General features: G+C 38.3%; 1 protein-coding gene across 3 annotated transcripts in view; it reads right to left on the bottom strand.

The window, feature by feature from the left end:
* The window catches only part of cep135.L (centrosomal protein 135kDa L homeolog), a 37461-nt gene extending 21236 nt beyond the window's left edge, over positions 1 to 16225 (bottom strand). Inside the window, exons 1-12 of one of the 3 annotated variants that reach the window (XM_041588978.1) lie at positions 15914 to 16225; positions 12549 to 12633; positions 9728 to 9888; positions 9350 to 9540; positions 7416 to 7583; positions 6532 to 6673; positions 6187 to 6271; positions 4923 to 5051; positions 4172 to 4387; positions 2697 to 2762; positions 1585 to 1735; positions 1142 to 1365 (exon numbers count right to left, since the gene is read on the bottom strand). In XM_041588978.1, the coding sequence (XP_041444912.1) occupies positions 1142 to 1365; positions 1585 to 1735; positions 2697 to 2762; positions 4172 to 4387; positions 4923 to 5051; positions 6187 to 6271; positions 6532 to 6673; positions 7416 to 7583; positions 9350 to 9540; positions 9728 to 9840 (1485 nt within the window). In that variant the 5' untranslated portion in view covers positions 9841 to 9888; positions 12549 to 12633; positions 15914 to 16225. Of the gene's footprint in view, positions 1 to 1141; positions 1366 to 1584; positions 1736 to 2696; positions 2763 to 4171; positions 4388 to 4922; positions 5052 to 6186; positions 6272 to 6531; positions 6674 to 7415; positions 7584 to 9349; positions 9541 to 9727; positions 9889 to 12544; positions 12634 to 15913 lie in introns of those variants that run through there. The other 2 variants (XM_018230054.2, XM_041588983.1) reach the window with 2 other exon arrangements.
* Between the last annotated feature and the right edge of the window lie 1322 nt (positions 16226 to 17547).

The raw sequence follows: 17547 nt of genomic DNA, 5'->3' as shown, positions 1-17547 counted from the left end.
CCAAGTATGTTATTATGTTCTATGAGTTTTCAAGTGTAAATAGCCTGTGTAGTCTATATTCCAACATGCAGCAATGGGGCTGGAATAAACATAATAGCTGGCCAAACATGGCATTATGCACAGACAGACGGGGCTACATACAAAGGGCATAAAATGGCACAATGGGACTGGGACTGTTGTGCGTGAAAGAGGTGGAAGAGCAATTGCTCTTCAGATGTGCAGGTTACGAATCTTAAAGGGGTGGTTCACCTTTAAGTTAACTGTTAGTATGTTATAGAATGGCCAATTCTAAGCAGCTTTTCAATTGGTCTTCATTATTTATTAGGGATGCACCGAATCCACTATTTTGGATTCGGCCGAATCCCCGAATCCATCTTGGAAGATTCGGCCGAATACCGAACCGAATCCGAACCCTACTTTGCATATGCAAATTAGGGGCGGGAAAGGAAAAAGTGGAAAAAAATTGGTTTGCTTTCTTGTTTTGTAACATAAAGTCGCATGAAATCCCGCCCACCCCACAATTTGCATATGCAAATTAGGATTCGGTTCGGCCAGGCACAAGGATTCGGCCGAATCCGAATCCTGCTAAAAAAGGCCGAATCTTGGCCGAATCCCAAACCGAATCCTGGATTCGGTGCATCCCTATTTATTTATTTTATAGTTTTTTTTAATTATTTGTCTTCCAGCTTTCAAATGGGTGTCACTGACCCCATCTAAAACAAAAGCTCTGTACGGCCACAAGTGTATTTTTATTGATACTTTTTATTAATCATCTATTTATTAAGACCCTCTCCTATTCATATTCCAGTCTCTTATTCAAATCAATGCATGGTTGCTATGGTAAATTGGACACTAGCAGCCAGATTGCTGTAATTGCAAACGAGTGCTGCTGAATAAAAAGCGAAATAACTCAAAAACGACAAACAATTAGATTTGGCCAGATATGGTCCAGATGTGATCGCTTGGTGACCTCACCAAATGAGCAGATCTTGCAGTATAAGCCATGAGAAGCAGCTAAAGCAGAAAGCAAAAGCGTATAATGTAGTTCCCTGATGTCAGAATGTACTATTTTATTTTTGGATTGCCATAGAAATAAATGTCCAAACTTTAAAAAAAAAAAAATAAAAAAAAATGATATTACCTTTTCTGGTGAACCATGTACATGGCTACTGTCTTGTCTTGAATGGCTAAGCAGGCTGTACTTAAAGTTTTGAGTCCGTTCCAGTTTTTCCATTTCTCTTTTATAGTAATCCCTTTCTTCTTCTAGAGTTTTAACAAACGAGTCAAGTCGAGAAGGTGAGCGGTCACTGCGTGCGATTCCATATTGTGTTCTCATCCTCTCGACTTCCAGCACAAGCTCTCGCTCTGGAAACATTAAGACTGTTAATGAATGTGTTCAAACTCCAAAAAAAAAAAGTTACTTTTTCTTTAGCGAGTAGTAGAGGGTTTGTTTAACACAAATCTTTAATTGGGACAAAGCAAGGACAGTTAATGTAAACAAAAAATGAAAGACCACAGAACAACAATGCATATCTGTCAGTCAGTAAGTTTCACATTGATTCTGTTTTTACACATAAAACACACCTGTAACCATCTGCTTCTCAACTTTATTTGAAAGCCGCTGCTTTTCATGCTCAACATGGTTCAAAAGGGATTCTAGCTTTAGATTTTCATCTGCTCTTTTGTCCAGCTCATCAGCTAACTTGTTCTTTTCAAATTCACATGTACTAAGATCCTAGAGAAAGAAAGTACAATTAGAAATATACTACAGGTAAGGAATCTATTATATAGAATGCCTGGGACCTGGGCTTTTCTTGGTACAGTTTTTTTTTCTATAATTTGGAGCACCATGTCTTAAAGGGGAACTATCGGGAAAATTAAAATTTAATATTAGCTTCAGCATACTGAAATAAGAAACTTTCTAAATACAATCAATTCAAAATTCTGAAATAATCAAGTTTATCTTAACTATCCCTCTCTCAGCATCTGTTTCACCTCATTCTGTCTTCATTCACAAGTTGGGTGTCAGATAATCACTGACAGTTAGATCCAATATATTTTATAGGGGGGCTCCTTTTGCCTAGAAGATGTATTAGAGCTCACTCTATTAAAATCATCAGAAATCCGGTCTCTCTACATGCAGCCAGAAATCGCGTCTCTCTACATGCAGAATTTGTGCAAAAGGCAGTTATTTTTTAAGATTTTGTTTGTACTGGAACCAGTTATTTGAGTGAGCTCCAATATATCTGCTAGGAAAGGGAACCCCCCCCATAAGATATTGGATCATTTATCTGACACCCAACTGCCGCATGAAGAAAAACAGATTCTGAGAGAGGAATAGTGAATATAAACTTCTTTATTTCAGAAACAATGCATCATTTTTAATTGTATTTAGAATGTTTCTTATTTCAGTATGATGAAGCTTATATTAAATTTCCCCCTTTAAATATACAATACTAAGAAACATTTCAATGTTAAACAAAAGTAACAAAAACAAAGTTTGTTTTGCCATCATAATGGATGCTAGCTTAGTAATGGTTATTTACTATAAGGCCAAGGACACACTAGGCTGGTTCTTAGCCTCCACATGAACACAGACAGAGAATAAGTCCATTGAATTGCTTGAATTAGCACTTTTTGGTGCTTGTAAAGAAATGCTTGTTAAAAAAAAAAAAAAAAGAAGATTGGTTACTTACAGACTTTAATTTTGATATTGTGCTCTCCAGTGCATGTATTTCACACTGCAGCCTTGTTATTTCACTCTGAGAAAAGAAAGCAAAAAAAATATATAAACTGGATAAACTGTTTGAAGACTATAGAAATAGTGAAGCATACCACTGTGTGCATTTCCTCACACAACCCAAACACATACAGGCAGGTGTTAATTGACTACTGATATAATTGATTGAAGTGTTTGTAAATGTGCTAGGCCCTTAGACTGTAAGCTCCACACGGGCAGGGACTGATGTGTCAGGGCTATATAAATACCAGGAAATATTTTACCAAGTACACTTTTGTACAAAAAAAGCAAAGGGTGGGTCTAGTCATGAATGCATCAAACTGAGGCGGTCCATCATGTGTTTCCTACATGGTCATCTAACTGCAGAGCTGCATGTAGAAATGAGAAAATTCATAATTTCACCTTCCACAAGTGCAGGACCACTCCTAATCAGGTCACATTTTCATAGCAACCAAAGATTTCAACTACGCATGTTCCTGGTTGGTGATCACTGCCAAAAAGTTGTGGAAAGAACATCAAATAGGCCAGAGATGGCCTCCAATCCTGCAGAGCTACACTACATTATATTAACAGGTATAGGCAAACAGGGCGGTAGCTTCAGCAGGGGGCTTAAAGGACATGTAACCCCCCCCCACACACAAAGATTTAATCAGTGAACAGCCTCCTTGAAATCTTTAGATAACTGCCACACTAGTTGTTAAAAGGTTAACAATAAGGCCGCAGCATCCCCTTAATCACTTAGAATTCCTTCTCCTCCTCTAACCCACTCATGAGCAGTTCTTCTCAGCTCAGATTACTAAACACATCCTCCAGTCTAACAGACAATGAAGAGATAGCATTGCGTTGCATTGCATCTAGCTGTCTGATTCTTTTTTTTTCTCTCCTAACCACCTCTCCTGAAAGCTGCTATTTGATTTAGGAAAATGTGATGGCGCTGGCAAATGGAGGGGGTATATGCAATACATATGATGAGGCTTGGGTAGGGAAGGTAACTTATCTACATGGTAGGAACATGTAGGCTTTACATGTGCTTTAAGTCATATAAATAACTTGCCAGGTAGCATATTACATTATAGTAAATCCTGCAACATATTTTATGTAAATAATCTTAAAGGAACAGTAACAGCAAAAAATAAAAGCGTTTTAAAGTAATGACAATATAATGTACTGTTGCCCTGCAACGGAAGAATCCCATTGTATACTATACATGAGTTTATCTGTTATCTACGGTGTATTCTGTGCCTTTTCTCCCTTTTCCAACTTGAATGGCTGCCCCCATGACTACACAGCAGCCTGTTTATACAAACTGTAGTTGTGTTTCTGAAGCAAACACACCAGTTGTACTGGTGCTGGGCAACTGTACATTACGGTATATTGTCCTTCCTTTAAACCATTTAAATTTTTGGTGTTACTGTTCCTTTAATGACTTACCTTTGCGTCCTCAATTTCTGCATCAGCAGTGACCAATACCCTCTCTTTGTCACGTTCCAGTTGCTGAGCCAGATGGTCTATCTCTGTGAGCTCTTTACACAGTTCTTCGTTCTTGGTGCTCAAATTTAAAACCTCACTTGTCACATTGTGCCGGGTTTCTAACAGATTCTGAACACGTGTCTCAAGATCTCGGTTCGCTTGCTGAAGGTACTCAATCTAAAGAAACGGGCAATAATGTATACATTTTATTTTTATGTTACTGTAAAACTTGTTTGAAGCGTATCCATATTTAGATTAGCCCTCTATCCACTCCCTCTTTCCAATCCTCTGCCATTCTGACATTGCCACTTGCTAACGTTCAATACTTTATTCCACAAATTACTTTCCTGACTTTCCAACAAGATCATAGGCCAGGACATATTTCTTTTCCTATATTGTACGCGTGTGCAATTTGTATGTTTTTGCCTTAACAGCATTCTTTTTCCCTTCTCCTATCATACAGTGCTGTAGAATAGGTCCATTCTTAATAAATATTTAATAAAAACAAAAATATTAAATATAGGTACATTGGAAACTAAATTATGCATTTGCTCATTTATAAATACATTTTAGTGCCATTGTCCATGCCATGTTGTTTTTCTTTGTTTATTTTGCTTTAATAACAAGCATCCTTTTTCCTTGAATTTCTGTGAGCAGGGGAAATATAGAGAAAAGCAAAACATTGCTTTAATATTAAATTGGATTAACTTGCCTGCAGGTTTAAATGGGCAACTAGCTTTTCATTACTTCTGTATCTAGATTCTAGGGAAATGACATCATGAGAACGCCCACCATCCAGTGCCAGTTGTAAGCGCTCCAACTCCTGGTTTCGCAGATCAACCTATAGGACAAATGAAGCATATTATACCAGTTACTAGAAATGAGCACTGAATCTGCACTGAATCTGACAGATGTTATTTTTCTACCTCACTATAGAACACAACTGTAGAATTAGCTAAGCCACTTAGTATATCCGATTATTAACATATTTACATTTAGGCATGACTTTTGCTCTACAGAAGGAGATAACTGCTGCATGCTACAGGGACCATATCACATGATGTTTGCAGAGATGTTTTGTTGATATTAGTAAAATTATTTAAAGGGGTTGTTCATCTTCTAATCAGGACCGGATCTGAGGTGAGGCCACAAAAGCCTGAGTCTAGGGCAGCATAAATTAAGTGCTTGGTGATTAGCACTCCGGTATGGAAAGGATGCACATCAGCGTGATCCTATTGGAGAGAGGGGTGTGCCGGAGGACGCTGGCCTCTGGCCACCCTTAGGGGAGAATCCAGCCCTGGTTCCAATCCGTGTTTTGGAGGAGCATTTTTTTCCAATTACTTGTAACCATTTTTCTAATACTGAAGTTTAATTTTCCACCTTCTTAGGTCTTTCTGAAGATGGTCAGGGGAGGATGGGGCGTCGCAGACTCTGTAACTGTTCTAAATTAATACATTTAGTTGATACATTTCTTATTTTTGTCCCTGCTGAGCAGAATCCCTGAATCCCCAATTTTAAAATGCAGCTGTTAAAATTGCAACAGTTCAGAATCTGCACCTGGATTAATGAGCTGCCAAACTAAAACAGCAGGAACACTAAACTTTAATTTTGGAAAAATGGTAATAAATAGAAAATGTAGAGCAACTGAAAAAAAGTCCTTATTTCTGTTGAACAATCTGAAAACAACTAAACTGAAAAAAACGTATTTGGAAATGAACAACTTCTCTAACTCGGGCAAAGGAGCCCTCATGTTCGTAATCCTACAAAACTGTATCAAAAAAAAAAAAATCTATAATAATACACCTGTCATTCTAAAAATGGAGAAACCTATTACACCCAAAATAATCTGGAGTATTTGAGGAAAACAATGCTTTAAAAGTTTACATCATCATTTTTAGCACTTCTACAATCCAAACAATGGGCATTTTAGGGACAATCTTTCACTACATTAATTAATATTAGTTAACAAACAAGACCTGTTGAGTAAGATTCTTCATTCCTCTTTCAGATATGTCCAGTTTTTCTTTTAAAGCTGCCACTTCCTGTTGAAGTTCTTGAATTCTAGAAATGATAATAACATACCAGATTTACCAAAGCATGCAGTTAAAGGAAAACAAAACCCCCCTTTAGGGAAAAGTCCCCACTGGCTTCCTCCGCTGGCCCCCTGCACAGTGTTACTCATGAATTGTGTCCTGAGGCAGGAAGGGGGGCCAGTGAGAACTTTTGCCTAAAGGGGGGTTTAGTCCTCCTTTAAGATGTATACATTAAACATGCATAGTAATAACATATCAATATAGCTGCATTAGAAACATACATCGTACCTGTCATCTGCAACTTGTAGGAGGTCAGCAACATAAGGATCCTCTGGTTGAGGTACAGGAACACTGCTTATACCAGATAATGGCACTGTCTGGTCAATCTGCATGCGTTGACGTCTAAAAGGGATGGTTCTCTTCTTGCCACCTACATATAAAATCGTCTTTAAACAGTTCTTCTTACATAAATTCTTCTTGTAAAAAGCAGGTTTTAACAAATCTCAAAGGAAAGCACAATTAGTTCAAATATATTGTCCCGGCATTTCCTTTTCTCATGTTCAGTGCTCTTTGGGGTGGTCCACAGCAACAAGGATGGCCATTGCATGCTTTTGTATTTAATTCAAGACTCCCTTATTGCTAAATGAGACATCCAGACCTATCACTAAAGGGCACTGTTAACGCCAACTACATGGATTTTAAGTTGTCTCTAAAAAGAAGATGAACGAGACAGAGATGCCTACTTGCACCAAGACAACACAAAATAATAATAATCTTGTACTTTCTAAAGCAACTGCTTTAAAACAGTAATTTAAATTTTACTTCAACAATTGTTAGTGTGTAACAGAAGAAAAAGCCTTCACTGTGTCATACCCTCACCAAGAGTGAACAACATACAAAACAAAATTCACCAACACTCCTTGAAAATGGAAAAGTCCACTTGTATTGAAAACATTACAAAAATACATGTGACATTTCGGGACTCATGTTTGAGAAAGGGTACGTCACGTGCATTTTTGAATGCTGCTTTTAATGTTTTGAATACAAATGGCTTTTTGCATATTCGCTGGTGACTTTTGTTTTGTAAAGGAAAACTCTGCGTTTTTGGTTAAACCACTACATGACACGGATTGATACCAACAGAGAATGCACAAACTGTCTTCTGCACAGACCTGGGGTTTGAACAACTGCCTGTAAGTTCTTCTCCTGAAGTTGCTGTATCCTTTCTGACTTAGCTTTGCCATCCTTTTCCATTGAGCGGATTTTATGAACATACTGGTTATTAAGAAACTTCAGATCAGCGGTCTGGTGTTCAAGTTTTCGAAGGGAAGCTTTCAAGTCTTTAAATCAAAAGGAACATGTATCTGTAAATCTAATGCTAGAAATTACTCATGGTAAGGAATTAATTGAAATCCCCAACAGTTAGTTGAAGACAACGATGACAATACACTCTATGTATCTTTACAATTAAAGGAGAAATAAAGGATTAAATGACTAGAGACCAATTCATTATGCAACCACAGTGATTCTAATCATTAACCTGCAACCCAGGTACTTTAAAGCAGAGGGCTCAGTTACTAACTTCTAATATGTTCTCAGGCATTCCCTGTGCCTATTGAAGCCAGGTCCATGAGCAGTACAGAAATCAGTGACAATTCTCTACACTGCACTTGGGAAATGCCTGGGAAAGTGGAAGAATATGGCAGTGCATTGCTCAGAATAATAAAGTACTCCTGAGTATGTGCATTTTTGAAAAGACATGTTGGTCCAGGATAGGAGGAAAGCATCTAGAATCACTTGAGCATGCCTAATAACTCCCCCCCCAATGATTTTACCTTTAGTTCTCCTTTAAGTTTACTACAAAGTCAGAAATTGAAATTCTCTCTAAAATACAATACGGTACTTTGCAAATGTATTCAGATTATTGACAGGTTTTTAAAGAATAAACAAACTACAGTAAAATTTTGTAATCTGTCATTTTTACTCCAGTTAACAATTTGATGTTATACAGGTAAGGGATCCGTTATCCAGAAACCAATTTTCCAGAAGCTCCAAATTACGGGAATGCCATCTCCCACAGACTCCATTTCAATTAAATAATTCCTTTTTTTAATGATTTCCTTATTCTCTGTAATTTCTAAAACAGTGACTTGTATTTGATCCTAACTAAGGTATAATTGATCCTTATTGTTGGCAAAACAATCCTGTTGGCTTTATTTAATGCTTAAATTGTTTTTTTACTAGATTTAAGTTATGGAGATCCAAATTACAGAAAGATCCCTTATCTGGAAAACCCAAGTTCCTGAGCATTCTGGTTAAAAGATCCTGTGCCTGTATAAATATAATTAAATATGGTGTTTGTTAATATTCAATTTTGTACAGACAAAATAGCTTTGTAGCTTTAATTATTTGGTGGTAACTATATGCCAGCTTTGCCCGATGTTTAGGGTGATGTTTGTCCATTCTCCAGGCAGATTTGTTTAAGACAAAAGTGTGTGGCTCGCAACAGAACATTAATAAAATGGTTAGTGATGCTTTTTCAACTGCATATTCTAAATTTTGCTACTAGAAGCTCTAAGGACTTTAAGATGTGGGTATGAGGCTTAACCCCAGTTAAAACATATAAAAATACACTGCTGGCATGCATCTTAACTATTTTTCAAGTACAGGTATGTACCCGTTAGCCAGAATGCCGGGGACGCGGTAGCCAGAATTCCCGGGAAACTGGCATACTTTAAGTCTACTAGAAAATCGTGTAAATGTTAAATAAACTCAATAGTCTGGTTTTGCCTCCAATAAGAATTAATTATATCTTGGAAGAAGTACAAGGTAATGTTTTATAATTACAGAGAAAAAGGAAATAACTATAAAAAATTGTAATATATATATATATATATATATATATATATATATATATATATATATATATATATATATATATATATATATATATATATATATATATATATATATATATATATATATATATATATATATATAATGGAGTCTATGGGGAGATGGCCTTTCCGTAATTCAGAGCTTTCTGGATAACGGGTTTCCAGATAACGGATCACAAACCTGTACAAGACAATATTCAAGTTTTTACCTTTAATGTGTCGATCAGATTCCTCTTTGAGTTTTAAAAGCTCTAGATGCAGTTCATTATTTTCCCTGACAAGTCTGGCATTTTCTGCCTTATATGGTTCAATCACAGAGTCAAAGTTCTTGCTCTCCTTCTCAGTCTTGCCAGCAGCCAACTTTGCATTGCGTAAGCTTTCTGTTGTGTGGACAAGGTCACTAAAAGTTGCAGGCAGATAACAGGGTCAGAGCAGGAGCGTAATTTATTATTCAGCATTTTTTTATTTGGTCCATTTCCCATGGTTGCCATCAGCTACCCCAAAAATGTATTTACTTAAAAAAAATAAAATAAAAAGAGCCTAACAAATGAATTTTTGAACTAGAGAGATGAAAGCTTTACCAATACCTGAACAATTTTTCGACTAGTGGTAAAGATTCTATTCCCAGCGGCTGCTTGTAGCCCAGCTGATCCAGTCGTTTCCTGAGGTTGATGAATTTCCTTTCTGCAGCAGTAGTCATTGTAGGAGTCTCACAGTGAACCACTCACATTCACCTACAAACCTTTCTCTAAAAGAGACAAAAATGAAAAATATCAAACTTGATTTTGGCTCCAAGTTACAATTTTCCAAACTATATTCTTTGAACACATGATAACCTGGAGAAAACTGCTTACACTTACTGCTGATAGAAAGGAATTGTTCAGTGCATTGTATTGAAACACAGATCATACATTATATCTCACAATGAGCACGTAGAAGGAATTTGGTCAATTGAAACACATGGGACAGTAGCAGATTATATATTCAATTGAAAAGTCTCAAAAAGGAGACTTAAATGCGCTCCAGTCTTTCCTTCTAGCTGCACGCCCCCATAAAATTGAAAGCAGAAAAACTCGTTATCAGATGAAGCAACAAGTAGTACTCTGTGAAAAATTTACTTATTTTCAAATACAAGTATGGGACCAGCATTTTCTTGGATAACAGAGCCTTCCATAGTTTGGATCGTCATACCTTAAGTCTACTAGAAAATCATGTAAACATTTAATAAATCCAATAGGCTGGTTTTGCTTCCAATAAGGATTAACTATATCTTAGTTGGGATCCAGTACAAGGTCCTGTTTTATTATTACAGAGAAAAAGAAAATCATTTTTAAAATTTGGATTATTTGGATAAAATCGAATCTATGGGAGATGGTCTTTCCGAAATACTTTCTGGATAATGGGTTTCCAGATAACAAACCCCATACCTCTACTGTGCAATGTGCCAAATTAGGGCGCAAATCGCCATTTTTACAAACCAACAATTACCCCAGAATTCAGCGTCATTAGGGGCACCTGCTAAGTGGCCACAACCTGTGAGTGAAGCACCAATAAGGACGCAAATTAGCATCTGTTTCGGTAAATTCCAATACGTTTTTTTACCCACCATTTGTCTTTAAACTATATTGCTTCTGGTGATGACACTAAGCTCGAATAAACACGAGGTCTTGGCGGACAGTTAATTCCAGGGTTCCCATGCATCATGTGTGCATTAGTGTGTAATACATCACTTGTTGCAAAGGAGCATGTATGGATGCAATACGTAAGTAGCATCAAAGCATACTCCTACTTGTGGCAATTTTAACGATTTGCACTTGCACTATTATGTGCAGGTGCATTAGCTCCTCAGACAAAATAAATGTATATTCTATGTAGGGATGCACAGAATCCAAGATTCGGTTCAGGATTCTGCCTGGCTGAACTGAATCCTAATTTGCATATGCAAATTAGGGGAGGGAAATTGCATGACTTTAGGTCACAAAACAAGGAAGTAAAAAATGTAAATTAGGATTTGGCCGAAACTTTTGTGAAGTATTTGGGGGTTTTTCCGAATCCAAAACAATGGATTCAGTGCATCCCTAATTCTATTGTGATGCTATTGTGCTTGCACTTTCTGGCAAGCTGTTATTTCTGCCACTTAATGTAACAATCAGTCTCAGTGGGGATTTTTTTTACTATTGATTTTTGTCAGAAAAAAATAATGTTTCGGCTAGGTCCCTAGCCTTTCTCACTTTGAGAAAGGCTAGGGACCTAGCCAAAACGTTAGTTTTTTCTGTTTGAATAAAACCCCTTTTTTTCCACTTTAAGACCTGTGAGTGCTAGCTTTTTTTGAGTTATTGCACATACCTTTATACAGCTCTGCACCCAGATAGATAGATAGATAGATAGATAGATAGATAGATAGATAGATAGATAGATATACACACATACATACATACATACACACACATTTGTATAACAGATCAGCACAACATCCTATGCTGGTTAGCAGAGCTTAATTATAAGATGGTTTTGTTTTCTGCATATTTTGTGCTGAGAAATTTTAGGGATTTCAGCACCATCTTAAAAAGCGGTTGATGAGAAAAGTTACAAGGGGTGCAAATGCTACTGTATTGCTGCTATTAAAGTCATGGCTGCATTTTGTTTCTATCATAGGTACACCCTACACATAATGAAAACAATTCAGACTATAACTGATTAGAGAAGCTACGGTACATAAAGAGCATGTTGCCCTTATGTGATAAAGCATTGAATCTGCAAGAAATTCTCAAAACAGAAAATCCACCGAGAAAAGCCACAGTACAACAACTGCACCAAGTTTCTTACAGCAAATAGGAATCACAGTAACAAATAAAACTGTGGAGTAGCATAGGAGCAGCATGAAATCAATAAAAAATGAAATTACAAATACGCTCAGGAGAGTTATACATAAGGTATATGTTCCTGCAATTAAGAGAATATGTACTGGAGAACAGAAGTAGAGTAAAAGAGAACAGAAGTGGAGTAAAAGAGAACAGAAGTGGAGTAAAAGAGAACAGACGGGAGAGAAAAGACAAGCTGTTAGTGAGCAAGGTGAATTCACAAATGTAATGTTATACTGAGATTTCTTTCACAGTATGGTCATACTTAAACTTTCTACAAATGATCTGACAATACCCCAAAATCAATGTTTCTGGAGAACTGTCACATATCTTTCCTCACATCTGGCCCGCCCTCCTCTGTCGCCACCTCAATGCTGTCTACTTGGTGTCTTCAATGGAACTATTACAGGCAAGTTTCTGAGCCTTTTCACTAGAGCACTACCATACTATGTATAAAAGTGAATTATTTTGAGACAGAGGAGACCCAAAACACCTTAAAAGCAAAAGCTGGTAAACACTACTCTCCAAATGATTAAAACTTACCTACCTAGCCAGGGGTGGTTCCAATAAGTTCAACAAAATCTGGCAGCCCTGGATTGATATGGAAAGACTGGTCCTTCTTTAGGAATACCCTATGGCACGTGCAAAATGTGAAATATGTAATATGGTGTAATTATGTTGTACAACTGATCAAACTAACAGTGCCTGTACTGAAAGCCCAGGCGGGAGCACCACAACTACCCCCTTAACGCCTCTCTTCCCTTCTTTCCTCTTCCAACGTCTTAAAACTAATGAAAACAGATGCTTTAAAAAAATATATGGTCATACATTCCAATAACAGCAAATTAGTGCTGAGTGGGTCAAATTGAAAACCAAGGGACCTGTTTTAAGACAAGAAAGTGAGCCACTTGCATGAAATCAGTAGGGTGGCTTAAAGGGAAACTATAGCCCCAAAATAGATACTTAACAGATAGTTTATATCAAATTAAGATGCATATTAAAGAATCTTACCAAACTTAAATATATATTTAAGTAAATATTGCCCTTTTACATCTCTTGCCTTGAACCACCATTTCGTAATGGTCTCTGTGCTGCCTTAAGAGATCACCTGACCAGAAAAGATGCAAAGATCCGATCGTACGAATCAACGTACGATCAGACTTCCCCATCTACCGACCTGCCACTAACCATTCAGATCAAATAAAGTAGTAAAAGAACAGATCAGCCGATGTTCTGCCCCTGACAGCAATCGTACGAAAGTTATGTCTGACCAAAGCTAGTGACAGTCTCCCACTGAAAATCGTACGATCGGCAATACATGCAGAGATATTACCCGCAGCCGACAGAAATCTTTTAATCTGTCAGATCGACCAAACGACTGATCTCTGCCGGACGAAAAATGTCGGGACTCTCCACACATGGTCCGAAAATCGTACGAATTGAGGATTCGTACGACCAGATCTTTGTGTCTATGGCCAGCTTCACAGGAAGAAGTGTGGAAGCAAAAGACAGAACTCTGTCTGTTAATTGGCTCATGTGACCTAACATGTATGGTTTGTTTGTGTGCACCATGAATCCTACGATCCCATGGGGCAGCCCTTATTTTTTAAAATGGCAATTTTCTATTTAGGATTACCCAATGCCACATACTACTAAAAATTTATATTATTATGAAAATGTTGTATTTACTTGAAGTAGGATTTTACATATGAACTGTTTTACTCAATATATTTTTTAGAGATTTACATTGTGCTGACCCCTCCACTTTGATGGCCGATTTCATCCTCACCTTTTGCATCGGTACTGGTCATTAAGTATGCAACCCTGTATGCATGTAATTCATGTGTTTCTATGTATAAACACATTTATTTTACAGAGCTGCGCAATACGATGGCACTCTAAGACTACATGTTAATAATAATCTATCACATCATCATAGCGGTGTCAGGCTGGACACAGGACATAAAGAGGACTTTGGACCAGGTTTGGAATCACTGGTATAAGGTTAGTAAGGGGATAAATAAATACGGACTGCTCCTAACTTTGCATGCAGCCACCTAGTGCTGTCACGAGGTACCATTCGGAAACAGAGTCATTCCCGTGAAATTATTGCCTGTCAAGTCAGTTTTCTATTAAAGTGAATGGCAAGTTGTTGTTGTGGAGATTGACACTATGGTTTGCACTGAAAGGACTGCAAGGGACATACAGTAAATGCCAAGGAAAAAAATAGGAAAAAGGTTTTTAGCATCATGGGCACTACAAAAAAGCCTGACAGCTTTCCTGCAGACAGAACAAAATACCAGGCTTTTTTTTTTTTTTGTTGATCGTGATTCTGCCTGTGGGGCAATGAAATACAATCAAGTTCACTGGGAACAGGGTTGCCAGGTTGGCGGGTTTCCAGCCAAACTAGGCTACTAATTTAAAGCCCAGATGGGTTTTGAAAGTACAAACTAGCCACGGTATGGATTTGGGCTACTTTTTGCGGGACACATGCTTGGCACATTATTGCAAGAAAATCTTTGGCTGGTTTCTAAAGTACAAACCAGCCAAAGATTTTCTTGCAATAATGTGCCAAGCATGTGTCATGTAGTTTTTGTTTAGTCAAGTTTAAGGTAAGACTACAATACCCAGCATGCAATGGGACCGACTTGGGTAGTTACCAGATTTTAGTCTCCAATCCATATTAAGCACTACGATTATCCAGTCACTTTCCTCAATTTGACAATTTTGGGGCAAAAATCTACTGGCCACCAAAATGTCTAGAGATGGACCTGTTTTACCAATATTTATTGAAATTGTATATGTATTAGGGCTTTATTTGGGCACCTATACCTCCTGGGCCCCCTTTGTAGTTACACCCCTGGTCCCATTTTGCTTCATGGAAAAATTTGTAAGTGTAAATTTGAAAAAGGCATATTTTCACATAAAGAATGTAGACGCACTCCTGCAGCCAGCCGGTGATGTGAGAATGAAGCTTTATTACATGTTGCTAAAAGTGATACGTCCTAACGTGTTTTGTATCAATAAGATACATAATCCTGTGCCTATAATTACGTATTTTATAATGTTAGGACGTGTCACTTTTAGCAACATGGAATAAAGCTTAATTTTTCACATCACCAGCTGGCTGCAGGAGCGCGTGTACATTCTTTGATTGAATTTTCGCCTAAAGCTACGGGTTCGGGGCACGGCACCTGGGTCATTTACCGGATTTGGTGAGTGCGCTTTCCTCTGACTTCATTGTACAAATTTTCAATTTGAATTGAAAAATCCTAAAGCTGGCCATAGACGCACAGATACTATCGGTCGTTTGGTAGATCGGACAGGTTTGATTTTGACCCGACTGATCCCGCCGGAGCCCATTGCACATCGTAATCGGATCGTTCGGCCATACGGGTTTTTACACCCAGGTCATGTCTCCCATCGGGTGAGTTATAGTTCCGCTTTGACTTTTGTTTTCAAGTGCAGAAAATTGTTCTGTGCTGTAGATAATGTAGGACGGATTAGAGCCGGCTGTGTTTTCTCTTTTTTGCATGTTTTCACATATATTCGTTGTTTTTTTTCACTGCACATATAGTGGTATTTTTGGGCTAATTTTGAAGTGCCTCTTGGCTAGTTCTGGGCTGGTTTTGAAACTTAGACCTGGCAACCCTGACTGGGATGTTACATTATGCAAAGCAGTAGCACCAAAAGGTCCAACATAATTGTGACTTCACAGCGATATCCAAGCAGCTAAATGGGACATTTAAACACAATGACAATAACGCACATCGATAGATTACATCTAGAAAGAATGTCATGGCGGCCCTCCGGACTCCAGCTGATACTGCGACTTCTAGAACGCCTGCATCAGTTGTAAGTCGGGAGATTCTAAGAAATCCGATTTGTTACGTGAAATACAGAGTGACTTACACATCCAGTATTAAAGGCTCCTCTCCGCTAAGTCCGGAACAGCCGCTTAAACTCTCATCCCTTTTCAGGCCGCTTTCCTTGGTCAGACTGTTAGAGCTTATGGGTAAATGGACAATACTTGTCTGATGACAGAACAGCGGGGGGAGAAGCGGTTTGAAAATGGCGCGCAGGAAGCCGGGCCGAGGCCTCAGCGCCGCACTGATAGTTGTACATAGCAACACTTCCTGGTCAAGCCTGTTCCACAGCACACGTCAGTGGCGTCCGCCGCAACAGCCCGCGCCTGCTCAGATCTGGCCACTTAGTAACCCCGCCTACTCCTGGAACGTCAGGCGGGACGGCGGCATTCTGGGAAGGGATTCATAATAAAAATGGTTGCTGTGTCGTATTTTTGCTCATTTCGACTTTAGGCGGTGGGTGAATAAAGTGGGGTCTGATTTTTACCAGCCAATGGCAAACTAACCAGGAGCAGCTCTGCCCCTACTGCATTTGAACAGGCAGCCATGCAGAGGGACTTTGGCGTCTTTGGGGCACAGTCGGTCTGATTTCCTACTAGGGATGCACTGAATCCACTGTTTTGGATTCGGCCGAATACCGAACCGAACTCTAATTTGCATATGCAAATTAGGGGTGGGAAGGGGAAATAATTTTTTACTTCCTTCTTTTCTGACAAAAAGTCACACAATTTCCCTCCCAGCCCCTAATTTGCACATAAAGATTTGCATATGCAAATTAGGATTCAGTTCGGTATTCGTCCAAATCCGTTGTAAAGAATCCAAGGAGTTCGGCCGAATCCGAAATAGTAGATTCGGTGCATCCCTATCATTTATAAACACTGGGCAAATTTGCACCTGGGCAGTAACCCATAACAGCCATGATGTTTGCCAACATCTGGCTGAAAAAAGCTAATCATTGATTGGTTGCCATGGGTTATTGCCAGGTGCAAGTTTGCCCAGTGTTTATAAATGAGCCCCATGTGTGCATTTTCCTTAGAGGAGAACTAAACCCTAAAAATGAATATGGTTAATGCCATATTTTACATACTGAACATATTGCAGCAGCCTAAAGTTTCAGCTTGTCAATAGCAGCAATCATCCAGTACTTCAAACTTGTCACAGGGGGTCACCATCTTGGAAAGTGTCTGCGACACTCACATGCTCAGTGGGCTCTGAGCAGCTGTTGAGAACATAAGCTTAGGGGTCGAAACAAATTATCAAGCAGAAAATTAGGTTTGTCTGTTATATAAGCTGATGCTACCAAACATAATGTACAACATTTCTAGCTACTTCTTTAGTTAAGCTTTAGTTCTCCTTTAAGTCATCAGCCTTTGATTCTGGCTCTCGTACTAGAAACTCTGGCAACTTATTTTGACCCTGTAGTGGTAAAAAATGTACTGCTATCCTGATACAATCCATGTGTTTCATTGCTGAAAATACCTTGTCAAGAACTTTGAGTCCTGTGAGAGGAAAGTACTACATAAACAATATTCTTTGTGTGAAACTCCTACTGTATTATAAACAACAATACTTGCTTTCAAGCGGGTGGCACTGTAAATATTTGTGTTAGTACATCAGATTTTTATGTTATATCCCACGTCACCTCTAAATTCCTGCTAATTTCCAAAAGGGGTACCTACA

Source organism: Xenopus laevis, chromosome 1L, assembly GCF_017654675.1.
Source record: "Xenopus laevis strain J_2021 chromosome 1L, Xenopus_laevis_v10.1, whole genome shotgun sequence".
Classification (NCBI taxonomy): Eukaryota; Metazoa; Chordata; class Amphibia; order Anura; family Pipidae; genus Xenopus; species Xenopus laevis.
The sequence above is the reverse complement of the archived record's forward strand: the minus strand, read 5'-3'. Positions and strand labels throughout refer to the sequence as shown.